The sequence below is a fragment of the Adiantum capillus-veneris genome, chromosome 2, assembly GCF_014529385.1.
Source record: "Adiantum capillus-veneris isolate H3 chromosome 2, ASM1452938v2, whole genome shotgun sequence".
NCBI classification, from domain to species: Eukaryota; Viridiplantae; Streptophyta; class Polypodiopsida; order Polypodiales; family Pteridaceae; genus Adiantum; species Adiantum capillus-veneris.
Genome location: NC_140932.1, coordinates 108,393,150 through 108,413,487, shown reverse-complemented (window position 1 = coordinate 108,413,487; position 20,338 = coordinate 108,393,150). Strand labels below are relative to the sequence as shown.

Sequence of the window (20,338 nt, the reverse complement as noted above, 5' to 3'; positions counted from 1 at the left end):
TATCATTGCATGACAAAAGCCGTATTGTGTACATACCTGCATCTGGAAGCCCCTCCTTCCTCAAAGCAAATGTTCTCTTCTTTTCATGGTCTATGATAGCAATTTTTGTCGGTGTGCTGAGATATATCCTGTCTACCTGCAAGTAAGCAGCAGTTAATTAAATCAATCTTGCTTAGGAGAACACAAGCAAGAAAAATATGATCAGCTACCTCGCCATCAAACGTTAAAGCATCTCCCTGTTCTGTAAATCGTGTTCGATTTTGAAGATTGTCTAGATAATCGAATGTTTCCAATCCTTCTACCCTAACTTCGCTGAACAAGAAGCACATTTCAAAAACACGTTTAGCTAGCACAAGGCAATGTGTTTTCAAGAGGGAAATTCATTACTGGGTGCTCTCTCTCTCTCTCTCTCTCTCTCTCTCTCTCTCTCTCTCTCTCTCTCTCAAGTGAATGTATGATGCAGAAAAGATTAGACTCTGCACTTGCTATGTTTGAATCCTGGAAATTAAAAATGGAAGAACGCATGAATAAAAAGGATGCATTGATCGAAGCACTTAAAGGAGACCTTGCAGCTTGCAAAATGAGGTAGAAAATCAACCCTCAATGATCAAGGAGCTCGAAAGCATTATGGAGCAGGTGAAAACTCTACGTAAAGAGGAAGAGCAAAAGGCACGTATTGTATTCAAAACACAAGAGAAGGCCGATAAAGCTGAAAAGTGGATCGAGGACGCAAAGGAAGGAAAAGATAAGATGCCTGAAGCCACACCGACATCGACTATCATCAATATGTCAATTGAGGAGGAGCAAAAGAGAAAGACCGGAGCCCTTCATGTGCGTGTTACAGGTCTCAAAGACACTAGAAAAGTTGAAGAAGAAGTGCAAGAGCTATTGAAGCGCATGGGTATTTTTGAACCCACACAGAGGTTCTTGGAGAGTTGGCAAGAAGAGAAGTGATGAGAAAGAAGGCCCAAGGAAAGAGAACTCGTTCTACGTTTCCCTACACTGGAAGCTAGGAAGGAATTCCTGAAGAAGAGACCAACACTCAAGCAAACTGGGATATTTTTGGGTGATGACCTCACTCTCTCAACACAAGTAGCACACATGCCAGAGTTGATGCCAGAGATCAAGGCGGCGAGGGAGAAAGGGAAAATTGCATTCTACAGGGGAGGGAGAGTAGTGGTGTTGGAAAAACGCACCACATGACGCTGCGAGACCTATGGGACCAACCTTCAATTGGTAGCATGGGATCATAACGGATCAATGAAGCTAGATGTAGGCACGTTTGAGGATAGCTTTAAGGGAAGAGACATTATTTTTTACTCAAAAATGCATCAGACTCCTGGCGGCACATTACCTAAAGTGACTGGATACCATTGGGAGACTACGTGTAGGCAGGAAGTGAGATCAACGCATAGAGGACGGGGGTCAAGAGTTGTGGCAGTCCTGTTCAGGGAGGAGCTGCAACCCCTCATTCGTATTGTTCGGATGGATGAGCAGGGCAGATCATAGTGAAAGCGGAGACAGGGAGGCCACTCTACATTGCAATATGCTGTACTCTACATTGCAATATGCTATTTTTGCCCCACCACATCTCATTATGCATCGCCCAAGGGGTAGTCACCCTACATGATAATGGATGAGGACATATGACAGTTTTCTAGGGATGGAGATATCATTCTTTTGGGAGACTTCAATGCCAGGACGGGCCAGTCTCAAACAGCTTTCTACGATACCTCGGAGAAAATGTTTAGAGAATTGGATGTCAGTGATATGGGATTAGCCAGGCGTTCGCAGGACGCAGAGCACACTCAATATGGCGGATATCTGACAGATTTGGGGACTGCACATGGACTGGCCATCTTGAATGGCGTCCAGAGATTTCTAGCGTCAAGTGGGTTCACTTGTTTTCCTCATAGACATGGGGCCAGCACAATGGATTATGTTTTGGCTCAACCCAGTTTTATACCCTCTATTCAAGACTTTACAATCGGGTCCAATCCTATTGGGGTTTTGATACCCAATACACTTTCACTTCAGAGACCGATTCTATCTACGTAGATGGTATTTATAGACGCTTATGCACGGAGGATCCGGGGAGACCTTTAGGGGAGCTCACTTATGTATTGACAGAGACACTACAGGATGCAGCAGCAGAAGCATACCCACACTAAGCCTGGGTAGCGACGACGTTCTGGGAGCACACCCCAAAATAGCTGGTATGATGAGGAGTGCAGAGAGATCAGAGCCCGACTTCAAAGGGAGATACTTCTAGGAGTCATTACTTACAGGCAGTCACGGATTGCTTCTCAGCGTTTGGTATGACGGAAGAAGAGGGCGTTTCTACCTCGGCTAGAGCAGGATTTATACAATTGTTTTTGCACCAGGATTCAGGTGAGGCATGGCGACTCTTCCATGAGCACTCCCCCCCACCGGTCATCACTTCTATAGAGGTATGGGGTCAGTATGCATCATATCTCTACACACTCTCGAGCCAGCCACCTCTTCCAGATCCGCCAGAGCCATGCCCACACCCACGTGCTTTCTTTACCGCCAAGATGGTAAAGAAAGCCATTGACAGGATGAAGACTAGGAGAGCATATGATCACGATGGCTTGGTAGCATAGCATTTTATACATGCTAGAGGTTTGCTTGCAAAGCTTCTAGCAGTGATGTTCAATCGTGCCATGTGCGAGGGCCTACCTCATACTTGGAGTTTGTCCATGATCGTACCTATCATTAAGTCAGGGGACCCTATGAACTCCCCTGGGAACTACCGCACTATCATGATTGGACACACATTGGCACGTTTGCACGCATCCATCCTTGAGTAGCAATTGAGTAGATGGGTAGAGAGAGAGGGTGTACGGACAGAAGGACAGGCGGGTTTCAGAAGAGGTTTCTCTACTCTTGGTCATATTCTGACACTCATAACCATTATTGAGGAGGGGAGATCACGTGGGAGACGGCTCTATTGTTGCTCTATGGACTTCCGCAAAGCATTTGATATAGTGCCCAGAGCTAGATCGATGCGCAGACTGCAGGAGATGGGGGTACCCAAAGAGTTGATCTGGGATATGATGGCTCTATACAAGCCTGAAGTGGGGCATGTGTGCACTCAAGAGGACATTTACGATTTGGTTCACTCCACTATCGGGGTGAAAAAGGGTTGTCCGCTATCTCCTACACTATGGCATGTATGTGGATGAGGTTGTTGACTACTTTGAGAGGGATGGTGATAGAGGAGCACAGTTGAAAGGGACATGGATCCCACTATTGTTATATGCTGATGATATTGTGTTGATTTCCGACTCCCCAGAGGGGATGCAGCATCATTTAGATGCTTTGTCCACATTTGCCCACAATAGTGGATTGTCTGTTAACCTGGGAAAACCAAGGTTATGGTGTTTAACACCACACCACAGTGGGTCCGGAGGTCAGCACCGACTTTTACATATGGCCAAGAGACGGTGGAGTATACAGATGCATACACCTATCTTGGGGTAGTCTTCAGTGGATTGGCGTTTTCATTGAGAGGAGTAGCAGAGACTAGATTGACGAGAGCTTATGCAGCCTTGGGAGGATTGGAGACGATGTGTTCGCAGCTTCAGTTTCAGGAACCTCGAACAAAGCTGTGGTTTTTTGTCACTCTAATGGCTTCAGTTATGCTCCATGGGGTTCAGATTTGGGGCCCCTCAGTGGACCACCATGGCAGATCTGGTAGCACTGATGGATAGAGATGTATGGAGAGATTCTGGTCTCTATGATCTCTTGGATGATTCAGGCTAAGGCCTCAATGCCACATGAGATTATTCGAGCTGAGCTAGCTACCCCCCCTCTCGTAGTTGAGGCCCTTACTAGATCAGTTTCCTTCATGCATAATTTATGGGACCTCCCCAGGGACAGATATGCTTGGCTAGCCCTTGAGTCATCCCAACAGCTACCGCTACAAGGGGACACAACATGTTGGTATGGGCAGATGACATCATGGTTTCTGTCACATGGCTTCAACATCGATAGACTGCTCCATTCTAGTACTCCTTGGATGCACCTTCCCTTTCTCTCACACAAACAAGATCACTAGACTTATACGTCGAGATTTGATTCAACTAGATACCAGAAGCACATGGAGACAACCAGTCTATATGAACCCTCATTTATCCTATGGGATACGATGTGCTATTGGTCAAATGCGCACATCATCGCATCAAGAGATTGTCATTGTCCAGTATACTATGAGATACAAGGCCACTTTCACTATCTATTCAGAGAGGGCTTTTAATTGTTGGCTAGAGTCATGAGATATCAGGATCAGAGATGCCTCGGATTGTTTTTGCTAGAGCTCTGCAGACACAGGGTTGAGGAGACCAGGCTAATGGGAGACATTCACAAAGGGAGATCACTGACTTCTTTAGAGCAAGGATTCCGAAGCAAGATGAGCATGCTTCACAACAGACTTCAGAGCCCACTTCTACCAAAGGTATATTAGTGGACAGAGCCACTAAGCTCGAGAGAGCTAGACGCTCACGTCTACGGGGGCGACCACGACATTGACGGAGGCTCCATCAGAGAATCAGGACTATTGTAGCACGACATGAGAGACGCCCAGTACGACTATTTACAGAGGCGGACATTGACGAATCTCTTCAGCAACTGATGCAATACTTTCTCGGACAACGCTCAATGTCGGGCATCCTCGTGCATGGATGATGATGATGATGATTTCAGTTTGACGATCTCTGTCTTTTAGTTTAGTCTTTCACTCTACTTCATTTTATTTTATGTTATTTTTGTAACCAGACATTGGATAGGTCCACAAGGATTGTGTCAGTTTGGTCTCATAGATCACTTTGGCCTTTTGAAGCCGTTTAATATAACACTTCATTTCATAGTCCTTCCTCTCTCTCTCTCTCTCTCTCTCTCTCTCTCTCTCTCTCTCTCTCTGTGTGTGTGTGTGTGTGTCAAATCTTCTTAGGACATACCAAAACCCGACTGTAAACGATTACCCGAGCAGGAACAATCATAACATATAGTGCTTACTTGGTTGGCTTAAGAGATATTTCTCTTATGAGGCCAAACGCCATTTCCCTCTTGAATAACATGTCTCGAGTTCAACTCTCCTCGTCGGCTAGATCCTGAAGGTCTCTTAGGATAGTTTCCACAACGTTAAAACTCTCTTCTTCTTCTTCTTCTTCTTCTCTTCTCTTCTCTTCTCTTCTCTCTCTCTCTCTCTCTCTCTCTCTCTCTCTCTCTCTCTCTCTCTCTCTCTCTCTCTCTCTCTCTCTCTCTCTCTATACGATACATGGAGGTGGCACACAACAATTGAGTATTTTTTATTGGTTTACCAAGGCATTGTTTTGTAGATGGTAGAGCAGGTCATATGGCTGCATATGGCAGCTGGATGCACTAGGAGGAAAGAGCACCTAGAGCAAAGACATCAAGCAATGTTGCAAGAGGGACATGAGGTGTCATCAAGATCTAGGAGGTCAGAGGCTGAGAGAGAGAGAGAGAGGAGAGAAGCAAAGAAGAGGAGAAAAGGTGGCAGAGGGAGATAAGAGGTGCTTGCAATCAAATATGTTTATAGAGACAGGATCCACCACAAAATCCACCTCTATAGGCTCCCTCTTCTTCGACACAGATACCACCTGCATCTCTTGAACCCAAGAGGATTCTTGGGGATTCTACCGTGCCTTCATGCAGTTCCAAAAGAGATGATTTTCCTCTTGCTGTGCGTGCAACACAGTATGAGGAGAATTTTCCACCTCTTGATCCATTGAAAGAAAATGTTACAGGATCTAATAAAAATTTAGTGGAACCAAGAAATGGTCATTCATGGTATATTTATGGATATTTTTGGGATCATGCCTTTTGTGTCGATCTGCCTTTGTACATTTTAACTTGAGGCTATGCCCTTGGGATGTTTATTTTAATAGAAGATTTTCAGAAAGAGAGAGAGAGAGAGAGAGAGAGAGAGAGAGAGAGAGAGAGAGAGAGGGGGGGGGGGGGGTGAAGAATCAATCTGAGAGTGGGGGTGCATACACCATCAGACGGTGCACCCCCTCATCCAACACAACACCAAGGCTACTACCTCTCTAATGTGTGAATGGAACTCTGGCGATAGTCTCCAAAGTTCACTCTAACAGGTAATTCTTGGCTAGGAACATCATCTCTATCAGTATAACATGGTTCAAAAGAAATAGAGGCAGTATCCCTAAGAGCCCAATAGAAGAGGCACATCCTATCTTTGCTAAAGAAGAAGAAAGAGCCTCAAGAGGTGGATCCTCACAAGACTCCTTTCGCCTGTACACCTATCTAGCTAGGGGAGCCTCTGCCTCAAATCGTCTTCTCCTCCTCTTCTTTGTTTATCTCCTAGCTCGCACAGCCCCTGACCTCCCAGTATTTGATGTTACCCTTGTCTGTCTGTTATGTCCCACTCACATGAGAGGGGATCCAGTCTAAGACACCGTCAGGATGGGCACCCGATGTCCGAGACGGAACATCAAGAAGCATCAGCATTTTCAGTTTTCAGCCTTTAGACATCCCAGAAGAAGTCCCGAACCTCGCAGATCTCACCTTCCCGCAGCAGATCCTCACCGCACGGTCAGATTCCGCAAGATTTACAGATTCAGCCCGGAAAACGCAGATTTCAGCATCTGCGTTTTCAGCGCGTCGGCGTCGCATCGTTGCCATCGACATCGTCATCGCATAGAGTCAGAATTCAGCAGATAAAGATTTGCAGATTTCAGCCCTTAGCATTTTCCAGATTTCAGCCGTCTCGTCGTCGTCCTCATCGTCGTCGACATCGTCGGCAAGTCCAAGCATTGTAGAGATTTGTGCAATCATAAGTAGACCTCTCTCGCCATAGAGAGTGGGGCCTTCGGAGGAGGGTTTTACAATGTCTCTGGTGTCGTATTCTCTTCTCTCTCTCAGTCTCATGCACTCCATTCACAGTGTCCATTCACTTTGTTTGTGTCCATTGCACTCTCTCACTAAAGGAACGGAAGGCTCTCCCTTCCCTAAGTAAAAGGAACCTTGAGCACAATTCGGAGCACTCATCTTGAGCAAAGTTCAACATTCACTTCCGCTGCACCTTCAGAGCTTTGGCAGTATTCTGTATCACTCAAGGAAAGAACCACAAGAACCACATAATTATTTTTTTTGCTTGTTGCGGTCACACGTAACGCAAGTCCTCTTGGGCGTATCGATTCCTAATCGTGTTTTTGAAGAGTGACACGAAACCCAAGAAAGAAGGGCTTGTCCAACCTCCCCTTGTCTCTCTTTACACTCATTGAGAGCGGACCGTGCACTTAGCGGCCGGCCAATCGACATGAGGTGGGAAAAAGCAACCTTGGTGTGAGCGCAAGGCCGATAAGGGGTGCGCCCGAAAAGAGAAGAACTCGGGTGAAGAGAAGATCCTTCTCTAACACAGATTGCAAGCAAAAGAAGAACCTCAAGAACCTCAAGACCCTCAAGAACCCAAGAACCCAAGACCCACAAGAACCCAAGTTCCTCGTGAACTTGAGAACCCACGACTTCAGTGTAGGGTCATTACCCGAAGCGGAATGGATACTTCGAATGGAGGTGAGCATGGCAGTGGCGAAGAAGAATTTTCCCCACCAGGAGGTTTTTATGACCCTCCCCCGTCCCCATCTACACCAAGGATTGCACTAACTCCTATGGAGGCTTTGGAGCAAATGTTTATGGACAGGAGGATAGAACTAGAAGCGCAACGCGCTGCCTTGGAGCGCAAGCGCAAAGAAAGACAAGCAGCATGGGAGCAAAGAAAGGAAGAATTGGATCGTAAACACACAGAAAGAAAAGCAGAAAGAGAACCAGAAAGAAAGGCCGACTTGGAGCGTGAGCGTCAGCAAGCACGCGAAGTGGCCAAAGAAAGAATAGCAATCTTAGAGCGTGAGCATGAGCACACATGCTTGGTAGCTAAAGAAAGCCTAGCCGAATTCGATCGCAAGTGCGAAGAAAGACGGTTAGCGTATGAAGCGCAGAGCGCCCAACAGATGCAAGAGTTGTTGCGACTTTTTTCGAATGTGCAGGCGCAAATTGCAAAGGATCAAGAAAAGGAGGCTCTCTCAGTCTCTTCTTTTCCCAAGCATGATACACATGATTTGCATGATAATGATAAGCATGATCAAGATGTGATTTCTCACGAGTATGATGATTTACATGATCAAGATGTGATTACTCACACGCAGGATGGTTTGCATGACAAAAATGTGATTGTTCACAAGGATGATGGTTTAGTTGATACTTTGTCTAGTGAAGCTAACCTCATTGCAGATTCGATCAATCACGAAGAACCGATCTTGGCTCTCGAGTCAAGGTCCAAAGAACCCCCACAGGAAGTATTATGGGTACGAATGATTAGTCAACACGCATTGTTCGAGTGTTTTATTCGTGATGCTTTCCTGTATTTTAGTCACCGTTCTTATGTGATCCCTTTTCACAGGCATGACATATTGTACGCTGAGCACAATTCACTCATGAATGAGTACGGATGTATGCGGATTATTCGTGAAAAGATGAAATGTTTGCATTCAAGGAATTCACATTCCATGTCTCTTCCTTGGCATGACACAGTATCCGAAAGAGCACAAGAAGGATTGAGCATCAAGCATCAGCATTTCCATTGTGATTTGCCACAGTTGATTGATTCAGATCAGAAAGTCAAGATTCGACCCCATTGTTTGCGTGTGTTTGATGAACGGTTTGGCACTCCGTCACTTTGTTCATCTGCATTGCATGCACAGTTTTTTCGAAGGAATAGTATTTTTCCATTCACTTTACATGGAATGGGTATGTTCATGTTTTTGCGTTGGAAGTGGTTTCAGGAAATTTTCATCCTTAGAGATTCTTGAAGAAGGTAAACGCATGACTATAGACGAAGTTGAAGCATGAAAGGAGCCACAGATGCAGACCTTTATGAAGTTCAAGTATCGCACGACCCACACATCAGAGTGGGCCGGCGAAGAGTCCTTTCCAGGATTCCAGACACTGTTGGTGATCTCCCTCGACGCCATACTGTTCGGTACCAGTACCTCACTTTGAAAAGGAGGGAATGTCACGTGACACATCCAACCCTATGTGACCGTGGACAAGCTACATCATGACCAAGGTTCAGTTCAATCAAGTTAGTCTAGAATAGGAAGTGATCTTCCACTTTTGTGAGTCTGTTCGCAGACCGTGCATGTCCAGACACTTAATTTAGATGCATATCCTCTGGTTGCACACAGCATGACTATCAGATTTCCATCAGAACCCATCAGGAGCATTTTTATAGTGCATAGACCTATTTTCCCTATTTTTGACATTTTTCACTTATTATTTTTAAGTGACTTTTGTTGGGAACTTGGTAGGGCAATTTGCCTAAGGTAATATATAAGAAAACAAGCGCTAGGCTTATTTGGCAGAGCAGGCAGAAGTGCACAAGCAATCAACTTGTGGCAGGCATCATCTCTCTCTCTCAAGCAAGAACCTACAAAGCCTGGCGTTTTTCAGCAGGAAGCCAACGTTTTTGAAGGCCCCACATCAGCATTTTCAGCAACCGTTTCCATCGCCAAGAAGCCTCTCAAACCAGCGATTTTCAGCCTGCTGCTACAGCAATTTCAAGGCAACAAATCCAACGTTTTCAAGACAGCATGACCAGCGTTTTTATGACAGCATGACCAGCGTTTTTAGACCAGCATGATCAGCATTTTGAACCAGCATGTCCAGCGTTTTTGGACCAGTAGAGATAGCGTTTTTGTAGACAGCAAGGACAGCGTTTTGCGGAAGCAGAGATTCGCAAAGCATTTCAAAGCATTCAGTCTTCAGCCCTAGTCTCGTCATCGTCGGTACAACCGTCGACCTCGACATAGCATCACTTAGATTTGCATCAGCATCTTGTACCAGATTGTGTAATCAATACCATAGACTTCTCTCGCCATTGAGAAAAGGGCCCTTGGAGGAGGGTTTGGCAACTTTCTGGTGTCGTATTCTCTTCTCTCTCTATCTCTCAGACTCAAGCACCTTCATTCACAGTGTTCATCCACTTGTTTGTGTCCATTGCACTCTCTCACTAAAGGAACGGAAGGCTCTCCCTTCTCCAAGTGAAAAGGAACCTTGAGCACAGTTCGGAGCACTCATCTTGAGCAAAGTTCAAAATTCACTTCCGCTGCACCTTACATGTTGATTCTCAAATAAAGAGATTTTTGTTCTCTATGGTTGTAGGGATAAAATTCGTAAGTTTCACACCTCAATAGATGATATGGCTATGTTGGTATTGTGGTGTGGACTGACCTCTGGACTTTCAATTTCTTGTTGTTGTTCTTTTACTCTTGGACCCTTGGGGAATCTGGGTATTTATACTCTCTAGATTCTTCATAGTAACACGGAACGTGTACCAAACAACTGAGACAGGGAACAGGGGACGAGGCCTAGAGGGGAAATCTTGTTTTCACAAGAAGCATTCACAACAATGGGACAATGCTGGGATGAGGGAACGGGATGACGGAGGGACGGGAAGCCCAAAAATGGGCGCCCCATTACTATGAGATTATTACCTTTTGCTCGGATTCTCTACTATGTTTGGTGCTTGTTTATTCGACAGACATAGACTTCTTGATTTGTGAGAGTAGTGATGGCGGGGACTCGAACTTCTTTGGCTGAATGTTGCTTGTTTATCCTCTATTTGACTCAATCTTACTCGGCTCGGTGACTGGATTTTTCGATCTCAGAGCTGAGGTTGTTGAATGTGGCCGCACACTTCTTGTCACAGTCATAGGAAGGTGATGTGAATGTTTGTGAAGGTTTACCATTGGCTCACTCCTGGCGAAAAGGATTGTTGCTGAGAAGATTGCTTCTGATCTGGCTGAGATCTAGCAACTGGATGTGGTAACACTAGTCGGTAACTGGACACTAAAGGTGTCTTGTTTTGCTATCAAGTTTTGAGATTTATTTTGTCAATCTAGAAACAAAATTCTTAGATGGGGCTCTCATTATGTAGTTAGTTTATGACATTAAAAAATTAAAAAATTGTCTCTGTCAAAATCTAAGAAATTCTTAGTAAGTTTTAAAAATTCCATAAAATATTGTATTTCTCTTGGCTATAAATCCTTGTTTGATAGAAAATAACAGTAGAAAGAAAAATAATCCTTGAAAGCTTTGTTTTGATGCCTCCTATATATAGCAGGCAAAATAACACAATTTTGAAAATCCTAATTTGGAGGCAAATTTTGGTCTCTCAAAACTCACTTCAAAGAATGTATGTTTCTTTAATGCAAAACTATGATCAAAAGGGGTATCATATAGGTCAAAAAAAGGAAACACCTATTTGAGGGATCCAATCTAGCATAAATCTTATACAAATGAAGCCGCATTTAAATATTTGTCAAACATAGTTACCAAAACTTTGAACTTATCGCCAAACAGCCATGTAATAAGAGAATAGATCCTCCAATGGTGCTCTTGTTTAGGAATAAGCTATGATTTATTGATTTTGACAAAAGTTTCGATGGTATGCCCAATTGTATAGCTACTAATGTCTAATGTCAAAAACAATTTTTTTTTGGTGTGCACAATTTTGAAATGTAGAAGAACCTCATATTTGTATCTTGCATAAATATCATTAAGTGTTACCTTAAGTATTATTTTAAACAGCCAACACGCCCATATGATGCAACATGAAATTAAACGGTCTATTCATCTATGACACGATGCATGAACTTAAGTATCAGACCCACACAACTTAAGATAATTATCTTTGAACAAATTTCTACCAAGTAAAACTTACATAGATTTGTGGCACTAGTATTAGTAAGTAGTCTAAATTTATTTTCTATGCCTACTGCAGCTTATCGTACCTATTTTTTGAAAACATCGCGCACTTTGTGATGGTAATCTATATGGGCTAAATTCTTAATCATGGCAGGCTCGAAAGTTTAAGAAGCCAATTTTGAAGATCCTATTGTAGTGTAAGAAAGTCCTTCAAATGGATTTTTTGAGATTCTTTTTTAAATGCACATGGCATTTTATTCAAAATCTAGAAAAGTAAGAGAACAACAATTAACACTAATTTGGTAGGCTCAAAGTAGTTTGGTAATAGAACTTAGCTGCCTTTGCCTGTGTGTCGAATTGTTTTCTGGTCCTAATTTTTACTGTTGGGCCATAGTTATTTTGTCACATTCAACTCATTTTTTTCTTTTACTTTTGCATGTCAAATAAAGATTGTTTCTTGTTTAGTGGGTCACTTGATTGATAGGTAGGTGATTCCCTTCTAAGTTTAGGACTTGCGGATTTGGTTGTCAGACTATTCTGAACTTTCTATAGTGGGAGATTACATGAATTGTGGTAGGAGGTTTACTTCTCTTTCTACTTTTGTTTGTAGGTATCAGCTGAAATTACTGGCCCTAAAATACCGGACTGGGGGGTGCTTGTCACCATTGTAGCTGGTACAAGTGGATATGAAAACATACTATGCAAAGATTCCATCTAGGAAGGGGGGGGGGGGGGGGGGGGGGGGGGGGGGTAGATATCAAAGGAGCACTTTATGCGCCCTTGCATTGTTTACCACGAGGGGCCAAGGGACCATCGAAGCGGATCTTGAGCTTTGAGAAACAAAGGTGCTCACTGCTTGTACTGTTTTTATTGGAGCTTAGGCGTCACACAATGAACTACAGCCTCTCTTGTGAGAGGGTAGAGCAGCAGGCCCCATGCCACCAATGTAGAGACCCATCATGAACTTTTTGAGTGCCAGTGATGCAACCCTAGCACCCTCGTCCCAATCCATCCATCTGCCCTCTAGAGGAGTAACATTGGAGCAAGACACCCCCGACCATGAGAACCTACTTACAGATTCCTCACCATCAGCAGATTTGAGCCATCATCACCCACCATTGGAAGGAGCAATCCATGACTAGTTAATCTCACCCTCTCAAGGTGGTTAAGATATTGGGTTGAGTAGAGACTACTTCTAGGACGTGCCAATATAACTTTAGCTTCATAGAGTAGCCCCTGCAGCTTAAAACTGCACAGCAACTCAAGGGATTCTTTTCTATTCTAGCTAGGCATTTAGTTAGGATGATGAGTCGCTTTTGTAACACTTTGTGACAAGAGAGATCATCATCAGTTGTGCCTTGCTTTGGTGTCATGGGACCCCTTTCTTTCTTTCCTTCTTTCTTTAATTTGGAAACTTCTCATGTAGAAAACAATGGTACACAAAGAAATACTAGCACAATTATCATGGTTTAATAGAACATTATTCATATAAAGTCTTCATCGCTCACATGCCTTGATCAAAACAAACTTGAGAACCATTTTCCCCTCTACAATCTAGATACAAGAATATACATAGTAATTGATAAGCAATCCATAGCAGCTTCAACAAACAAAACTATGCATACAGGTATTTGAAAAAGGAGGAGCCGTAAAACAGAATTTTATTTTCATGACCTGCTAAATAACACACCGCTCCACACACGACATCCTCAAATTGCTTTAACAGTCACAGCTTCCGCACCTTATGTCCGAAACTGAGAAGTAGGTATGCATGGCAAAGGTGAACGAGAAGGGTCTTTCATCTGTGTTCCTGATTCTTGCTGTAAGTGTAAGGTTGGAAACTCCTAAAGCTACACGCAGCCGGAACTCAAAACTGACTCCAGAAAAGAGTTCAAAATTCATCATTACTTTTGACTTGAAATTTCACAAAATAATTTCCACCCCAAATTATTTTGATCAAACCTACCTATGAGGCCATATCTTCATATCAAGCTCCGACGGCTTTAAAATAAGATCGACATAATTTGTTATCCCATTAACAGGAGGTAGGGGAGGGTTAGGATCAATGGTCCAAAACCTATTTCTTGTGAAACCATGTGCTTCCAAGGAGCCAAGGTTGCTGAACTGAAAAATTCTAACAAAATATCATTACCTATATAACAACTCTAGTCCAAATCCTTCGAGAAATTAGAGCAAACCTGGGGAAAACATAAAGGTATACCACCTCTGATAGCTTTGGGTGGTTTAAAAATTGCCTATGAAAATAAAATTACAAAAAATCAAGACACATTGAAGAAACACCAAATCGCTGAGAAAACTTTACAAGAGGGTAAGTCAAATTAGTACTTTGCTGCTCATGAAAAGTAACTCATCACCGTGCACATTCTTCCAAGAAGTCACCTGTCCTCCATATAGGTATATCTGCACAAACCAAGCATAAAGTATAGATTGGTCAAATCGAGTGTATCTGAGCAATTAACTTGACAAGCTTACACACAGACTGACACATGCCCCTAAGCAAATGTTGACGATAAAAAAGGAGTTTCACACAACATAGATGTGTATGGTGATTTGCGTCCACTCGGTCTTTAGCACACAATAAATGATAAATTTCCCTTCATGGAATACCTTTTCAAATATTAAATGGCTTGCTAGATTCATACAAATAAACATAAATCTTGACTCTACAAGACAATCAAGACATTCCGTGAGTGTACAAAAGCTTCAAGTAAAATTCCAGTTTTGGTCATAGATAGATGATGATGATAAACTTTGTTTTTTCCTCCTCTCCAGATTTGTGCAACCGTAGAGCTGAGGAAGAACAAGAAAAAGGTAACAGTCAATGAGGAAAATGAGAGGTAAGAAAAAATCGATATCACCAGATGATCTGCAGAGAGAGCTCCAAGGGAAGAGAGAATAGTAACTCTGAACTCGAGCAACTCAAGAGGAATAGATCTGCACAGGACAGTCCACTTGCCAAAGGTGGCTCTTGTGATCTGTAGATGCTTTCTCCAAGGGGAGAGTAAAGGGCATCCAAGCCTCAAGGCCAACCACAACGTATCCAATTGCAAAAGACCTAGTCAAGAGCGGAGAGACCCAACCCCATGCAGCGTACACTCGTCAAGCCAAAAAACAAAACAAAACCAAGAAAGAAAATCAAGAACCAAAGAGGAAACCAAAACTCGATAATAGCAAAGACTCCAGCAAAAGAAAAAAAAAATCCCTGCCAAAACATGCTCCTCTCGAGCTTTGAGAGAAGCCAAACACGCACACACACATACAAACAACCTAAGAAACAGACAATGACAAAAGATTAAAAAGTAATAAAGCAAAAATCAGAGAAAGAGAGGAGGGCAAGGAAGAAAGGGCGGGGGTATATGCTCTCCAATTTGTATCCAGGCACCCTCTAGAATGTGCTCTTTGGACTCTAATGGGTATAGAAAATGATGTCCTTCCTCTGAAGGATTCCTCAAATGCTTCGACATTCAATTATAATGAGCCATTGCAATTGCATACCGCAAGCTTTAGGTTGGTCCCATGGGCCTCGAACCGTCATGTGGTACATCTGTCAAGTGCTACCATTTTGCCGCCTCTATAGAAGGCAGTTTCCTCTTCTCTCTAGCAGGCATGATCCCGAGCATGGATTCTTTTGTATGTGCTGGTTAAGACACTGTACGATCATCTCCCAAGAAAATCTCTGATTGCTTTAGTGTAGGCCTCTTTTTGAGGAAGTCCTTCCTCTCTTCCATGGTAGTGAAACGAATGATTAGAGCACATTCCTTGGGGTTTCTTTTATCACCTCCTCCTTTCTTGCCCAATCTCCATATTAGTGTGTTTTGGCTCCATGATTCCCATATGTGCATAGAAACTTTCACTTCCTCTTCCACATTGTTGGTATCCTTCACACCCGTGGCTCGTACATGTAGAGTGTGTGCCATCCTCCTTTGCTCTTCCTTGATTGATGATAGAGGTGGGAGTGGGGGTTTCATGTTTACCTTTTTTGGCCCTTGGATACATTGGTCTGCTTCCTCTACTTGTTTTTGGGTCTCTTTTAGCATTTCTACCCAAGATGATGTCTCGACCATCTTCTTTTCCTCTTTCTCTTGCATGTGCATAGAAACTTTCGCTTCCTCTTCCACATTGTTGGTATCCTTCACACCCGTGGCTCGTACATGTAAAGTGTGTGCCATCCTCCTTTGCTCTTCCTTGATTGATGATAGAGGTGGGAGTGGGGGTTTCATGTTTACCTTTTTTGGCCCTTGGATACATTGGTTTGCTTCCTCTACTTGTTTTTGGGTCTCTTTTAGCATTTCCACCCAAGATGATGTCTCGACCATCTTCTTTTCCTCTTTCTCTTGCAAATGTTGCATGTCGTCCTTGATTTTCAAGAATTCTTCCACCACACTTGGTTGAATTTCTTTCTCTAAACTTGATTTTGTGCGGATGTCATCTATGTATCTCTTGAGCAAAGTGGTCTCCTCTTCTCGCTTTTTTACCGTCAACTTTAATGTAGCGCATTCCTCTTCCAACTTCGTTCTCTTATCACCTTGTTGCATGTTAACCCATTCCCCCAATTTCTTTTCCATGAAAGCATGCATTTTTTCCTCAAGGCCAGCGTACATGCACAAGTCTGCCACACCTTTCTGGAGTACATGCATATTTTTCTCATGAGCTTTGCATATTTTCTTTATTGTTAAGAAGTTTTCTTTAGCATGCACGGGTCCAAGTCTTGGCAATTTTATTTCTACGTCTACACAATTGCAACATTTTTGTAGCATCCTTGACATTCATACATGAATATCCTCAATGAGCATACAGTGAAGGCATGATTCCGTCTCTATTCATCACTCAAGCAAGATTTCAAGCTTGTTTTGAAGCTCTAACTGACTTGCTTGCTCTGTTGACCCAATGGCGAGAACCCGACAAAGGCTCAAAACAAACCTGTACCCTCAATTGTGGAGGCCCACGAAGAATCAATGCATCTCGAGACTCTTTTGACTAGGGGCACAACAACAATCATACCAACAAGAGACACCTTCAATTGAAGAGGCACGTGCAAAATCGCCACCAACTTTGTCCTCCCTCAATGGCTCTCGCCCTCCATGGTCTCTCTCATGCAGACATGTGGCTCGTAATGAGCATAGTAGCGAAGGATCAAGAGTAGGCTGTAGCAGCATTGTTATTTAGAGAGCAAGTACACCCTATCATCCCTGTGGTTGGAAATGAGGCTGCTCGACCCAGCAGTATGTGGCTATATAAGTGAGACTATTGTGTCACTTCAAGGCCAAGAAGAAGTACCAATAGTACCCGCAGCACAAGGACCCAAAAGCACTTCATCAGCCAGCGTTTCTCCGCCCATAGTTTTTCAGCCATCAACCTCAACGTTTTCAGGCCATGAGATCAGCGTTTCCAGCACTTCATCCTCAGCGTTTTCAGCAGCAAATCGTCAGCGTTCTCAGCATAACAGAATTCAACCTCCTATCACCAGTCAAGTTGCAGATCCAAGTCATTGGACCCTAGTGTTTTTGCATGTTAGGCCTTAGCCTCGCCTTGCCAAGCATCGATAGCAAGTACCCATCAGTATCTCAATAGTACCAAGCATCTACACCAAGTACCCATCAACATCTCAACAGTAACAAGCATCTCTTGCAAATACCCATCAGCATCTCAACATCTAGGATCATTGTAACCGCATTGTTCAAGTCAATAAAGCAAGTACTTGCTCTGGCCAGTGGCAACCGAGCAAGGGGGCCCTTGAGGGTGGTTGGGACCCAACATGCTATGTTCTCTCTTTTGTCTCTCTTTGCCTCTCTCTCTCGTTCATTGTGTTCAATTCAATTTCTCTTTTCAAGTGAAATGAAGTAACCACCTTGTGTTTGTGCGGGAGTACTAGATCCAAGCTAAATCGATAAACACTTCCGATATACCTGACATTGGTATCAGAGCTCTATGCGTGCTTCGGCTTCGCGAACTCAAGGGAAGAACCATCAAGAACATAAACAGAACCAAGAACCCAAAGAACCTGTCCTAGGTTTTTATTTCTCAAAGAACCTTCACGAGTTGGCCCTGGACTTATTAGCCACTGCCACCCTAAGTCCATCATGCATCGGGCGTGCTCCCATCTTCATCGCTATGTCTTTGAACAAAGATCGACCTCAAATACACGCAAACCCAGACCTTGAATACCAAGATTTGCTTGCCTTGTATGCGGATATGAAAGGAGGTGGAGAAAGGCCCCTGACCCTCTTCTGCATTCGTATTCATACGTAGGGGCATCCACTTCCGTCGACAAGCACCCCTTGGCAAAACCTCCGAGCACCCTTACCTTTCATCTTCACCCGCAAAGTTTTCACGACAGGACTATTTGAGTGGTAGTACTTCCTCGCAAGGCACAGGCAACACCAAGGCTGGTATTGTGCGACAGTAGTAAGGCTACTAGTAACTCGTATGGCCGGTGTTTATATCGCAGCAGAACCTACATCCGCAATATCCACAAGTTTGGAGGAGTTTTCATCGGCTTATGCATCCACAAGCATCAAAAGACTTCAGCATCAGAAGTACAAAAAGAATCCCCAAGGTACAAGTTCGACACATATGCCTCACCTTTAACAGGGGGATGTCACGTGCGCATTGCGTTTGTGCCACGTGGACAAGCTTCTGCTACGGTCTAGCGTCACTCTTAGTTTAGCTTAGGATCTAGCGTGGCACTTTGTGAGCCTCTAGCAGGGTGTGCATGCCCTGGCAGGTGGTAGTTGCATACCCTCTCTTGCAAAGTATAGTCGGTAGGCATATAGCCATAGGAACAATCCCTTAAGTCAACTTATTAATAAGTGACATACAACATTATCTTTCCAAATCGTGAGGCTGGAAATGAGGCTACTCGACCTGGCTGTATGTGGCTATATAAGTGAGACTATTGTGTCACTTCCAAGGCCAAGAAGAAGTACCAATAGTACCCGCAGCACAACGACCCAGAAGTATTTCATCAGCCAGCCTTTTTTAGCCATCAACCTCAGCGTTTTCAGCCCATCAGACCAACATTTCTAGCACTTCATCCCCATCGTTTTCAGCAGAAAATCGTCAGGGTTTTCAGAATACCAAAATTCAGCCTCCTATCGCTAGCCAAGTTACAGATCCAAGCCATTAATCCCTAGCGTTTTTGCATGTTAGCCCTTAGCCTCGTAGTACCAAGCATCAATAGCAAGTACCCATCAGTGTCTCAGCAGTACCAAGCATCTACACCAAGTACCCATCAACATCTCAGCACTACCAAGCATCTCTTGCAAATACCCATCAACATCTCAGCATCTAGGATCATTGTAACAGCACTAGCGGGCGGACCTCGCACTCATTAGCCACTCCCACCCTTAATCCATCGCGCATAACACATGCTCCCATCTTCATCGCTATGTCTTTGAACAAAGATCGACATCAGAAGCAAACCCAGATCTTGAATATCAAGATTTGCTTGCCTTGTATGCAGATATGGAAGGAGTTCCCTAACCCTCTTCTGCATTCGCATTCACATGTAGGGTGCATCCACTTCTGTAGACAAGAAACCCTTGGAAATACCTCCAAGCACCCTTATCTTTCATCTTCACCCACAATGTTCTCACGACAGGACTATTCGAGTGGTAGTACTTGCTCGCAAGGCAGAGTCAGCTCCAAGGCTGGTATTGTGCGACAGTAGTAAGGCTACTAGTAACTCGTATGGTCAGTGTTTACATCGCAAGAGTACCTATATCCGTAGTATCCACAAGTTTGGAGGAGTTTTCATCGGCTTATACATCCACAAGCATCAGAAGCCTTCAACATTAGAAGCATTCAACATCAAAAGTACAAAAAGAATCCCCAGGGTACAAGTTCGGCAGTTGTGCCTCACCTTTAACAACGGGGGATGTCACGTTGACAAGCTTCTGCTTTGGTATAGCGTCAGTCTTAGGATCTAGCGTGGTACTTTGTGAGCCTCTAGCAGGATGTGCATGCCTAGGTAGGTTGTAGTTGCATACCCTCTCTTGCACAGTACAGTCAGTCAGCATATAGGCATAGGAAGAGTCCCTTAAGTCAACTTATTAAGAAGTGACATATAGCATTATCTTTTCCAAATTGTGGGGCTGGAAATGAGGTTGCTCGACCCAGCAATATGTGGCTATATAAGTGAGACTATGGTGTCACTTCAAGGCCAAGAAGAAGTACCAATAGTACCCACAATAAAGAACCTAGAAGCATTTCATCAGCCAGCGTTTTTCAGCCCATCACACCAGCATTTCCAGCACTTCATCTTCAGCATTTTCAGTAGCAAATCGTCAACGTTTACAGCATACCAGAATTCAGCCTCCTATCACCAGCCAAGTTGCAGATCCAAGCCATCAGTCCCTAGCATTTTTGCATGTTAGCCCTTAGCCACGGGGTACCAAGCATCAATAACAAGTACCCATCGGTATCTCAACAGTACCAAGCATCTACACCAAGTACCCATCAACATCTCAACACTACCAAGCATCTCTTGCAAATACCCATCAACATCTCAGCATCTAGGATCATTGTAGAAGCATTGTGCAAATCAAGTACT

General features: G+C 43.8%; 1 protein-coding gene across 2 annotated transcripts in view; it reads right to left on the bottom strand.

Annotated features, from left to right (window-relative positions):
* The window catches only part of LOC147463360 (putative glucose-6-phosphate 1-epimerase), a 103,825-nt gene that overhangs the window by 703 nt on the left and 82,784 nt on the right, over window positions 1–20,338 (bottom strand). For both annotated transcript variants that reach the window (XM_086488341.1, XM_086488350.1), the window contains exons 3-8: window positions 14,113–14,187; window positions 13,965–14,021; window positions 13,733–13,890; window positions 13,508–13,639; window positions 210–312; window positions 37–136 (exon numbers count right to left, since the gene is read on the bottom strand). In XM_086488341.1, coding sequence (XP_086344467.1) covers window positions 37–136; window positions 210–312; window positions 13,508–13,639; window positions 13,733–13,890; window positions 13,965–14,021; window positions 14,113–14,187 — 625 coding nt within the window. The remainder of the gene's footprint in view (window positions 1–36; window positions 137–209; window positions 313–13,507; window positions 13,640–13,732; window positions 13,891–13,964; window positions 14,022–14,112; window positions 14,188–20,338) is intronic.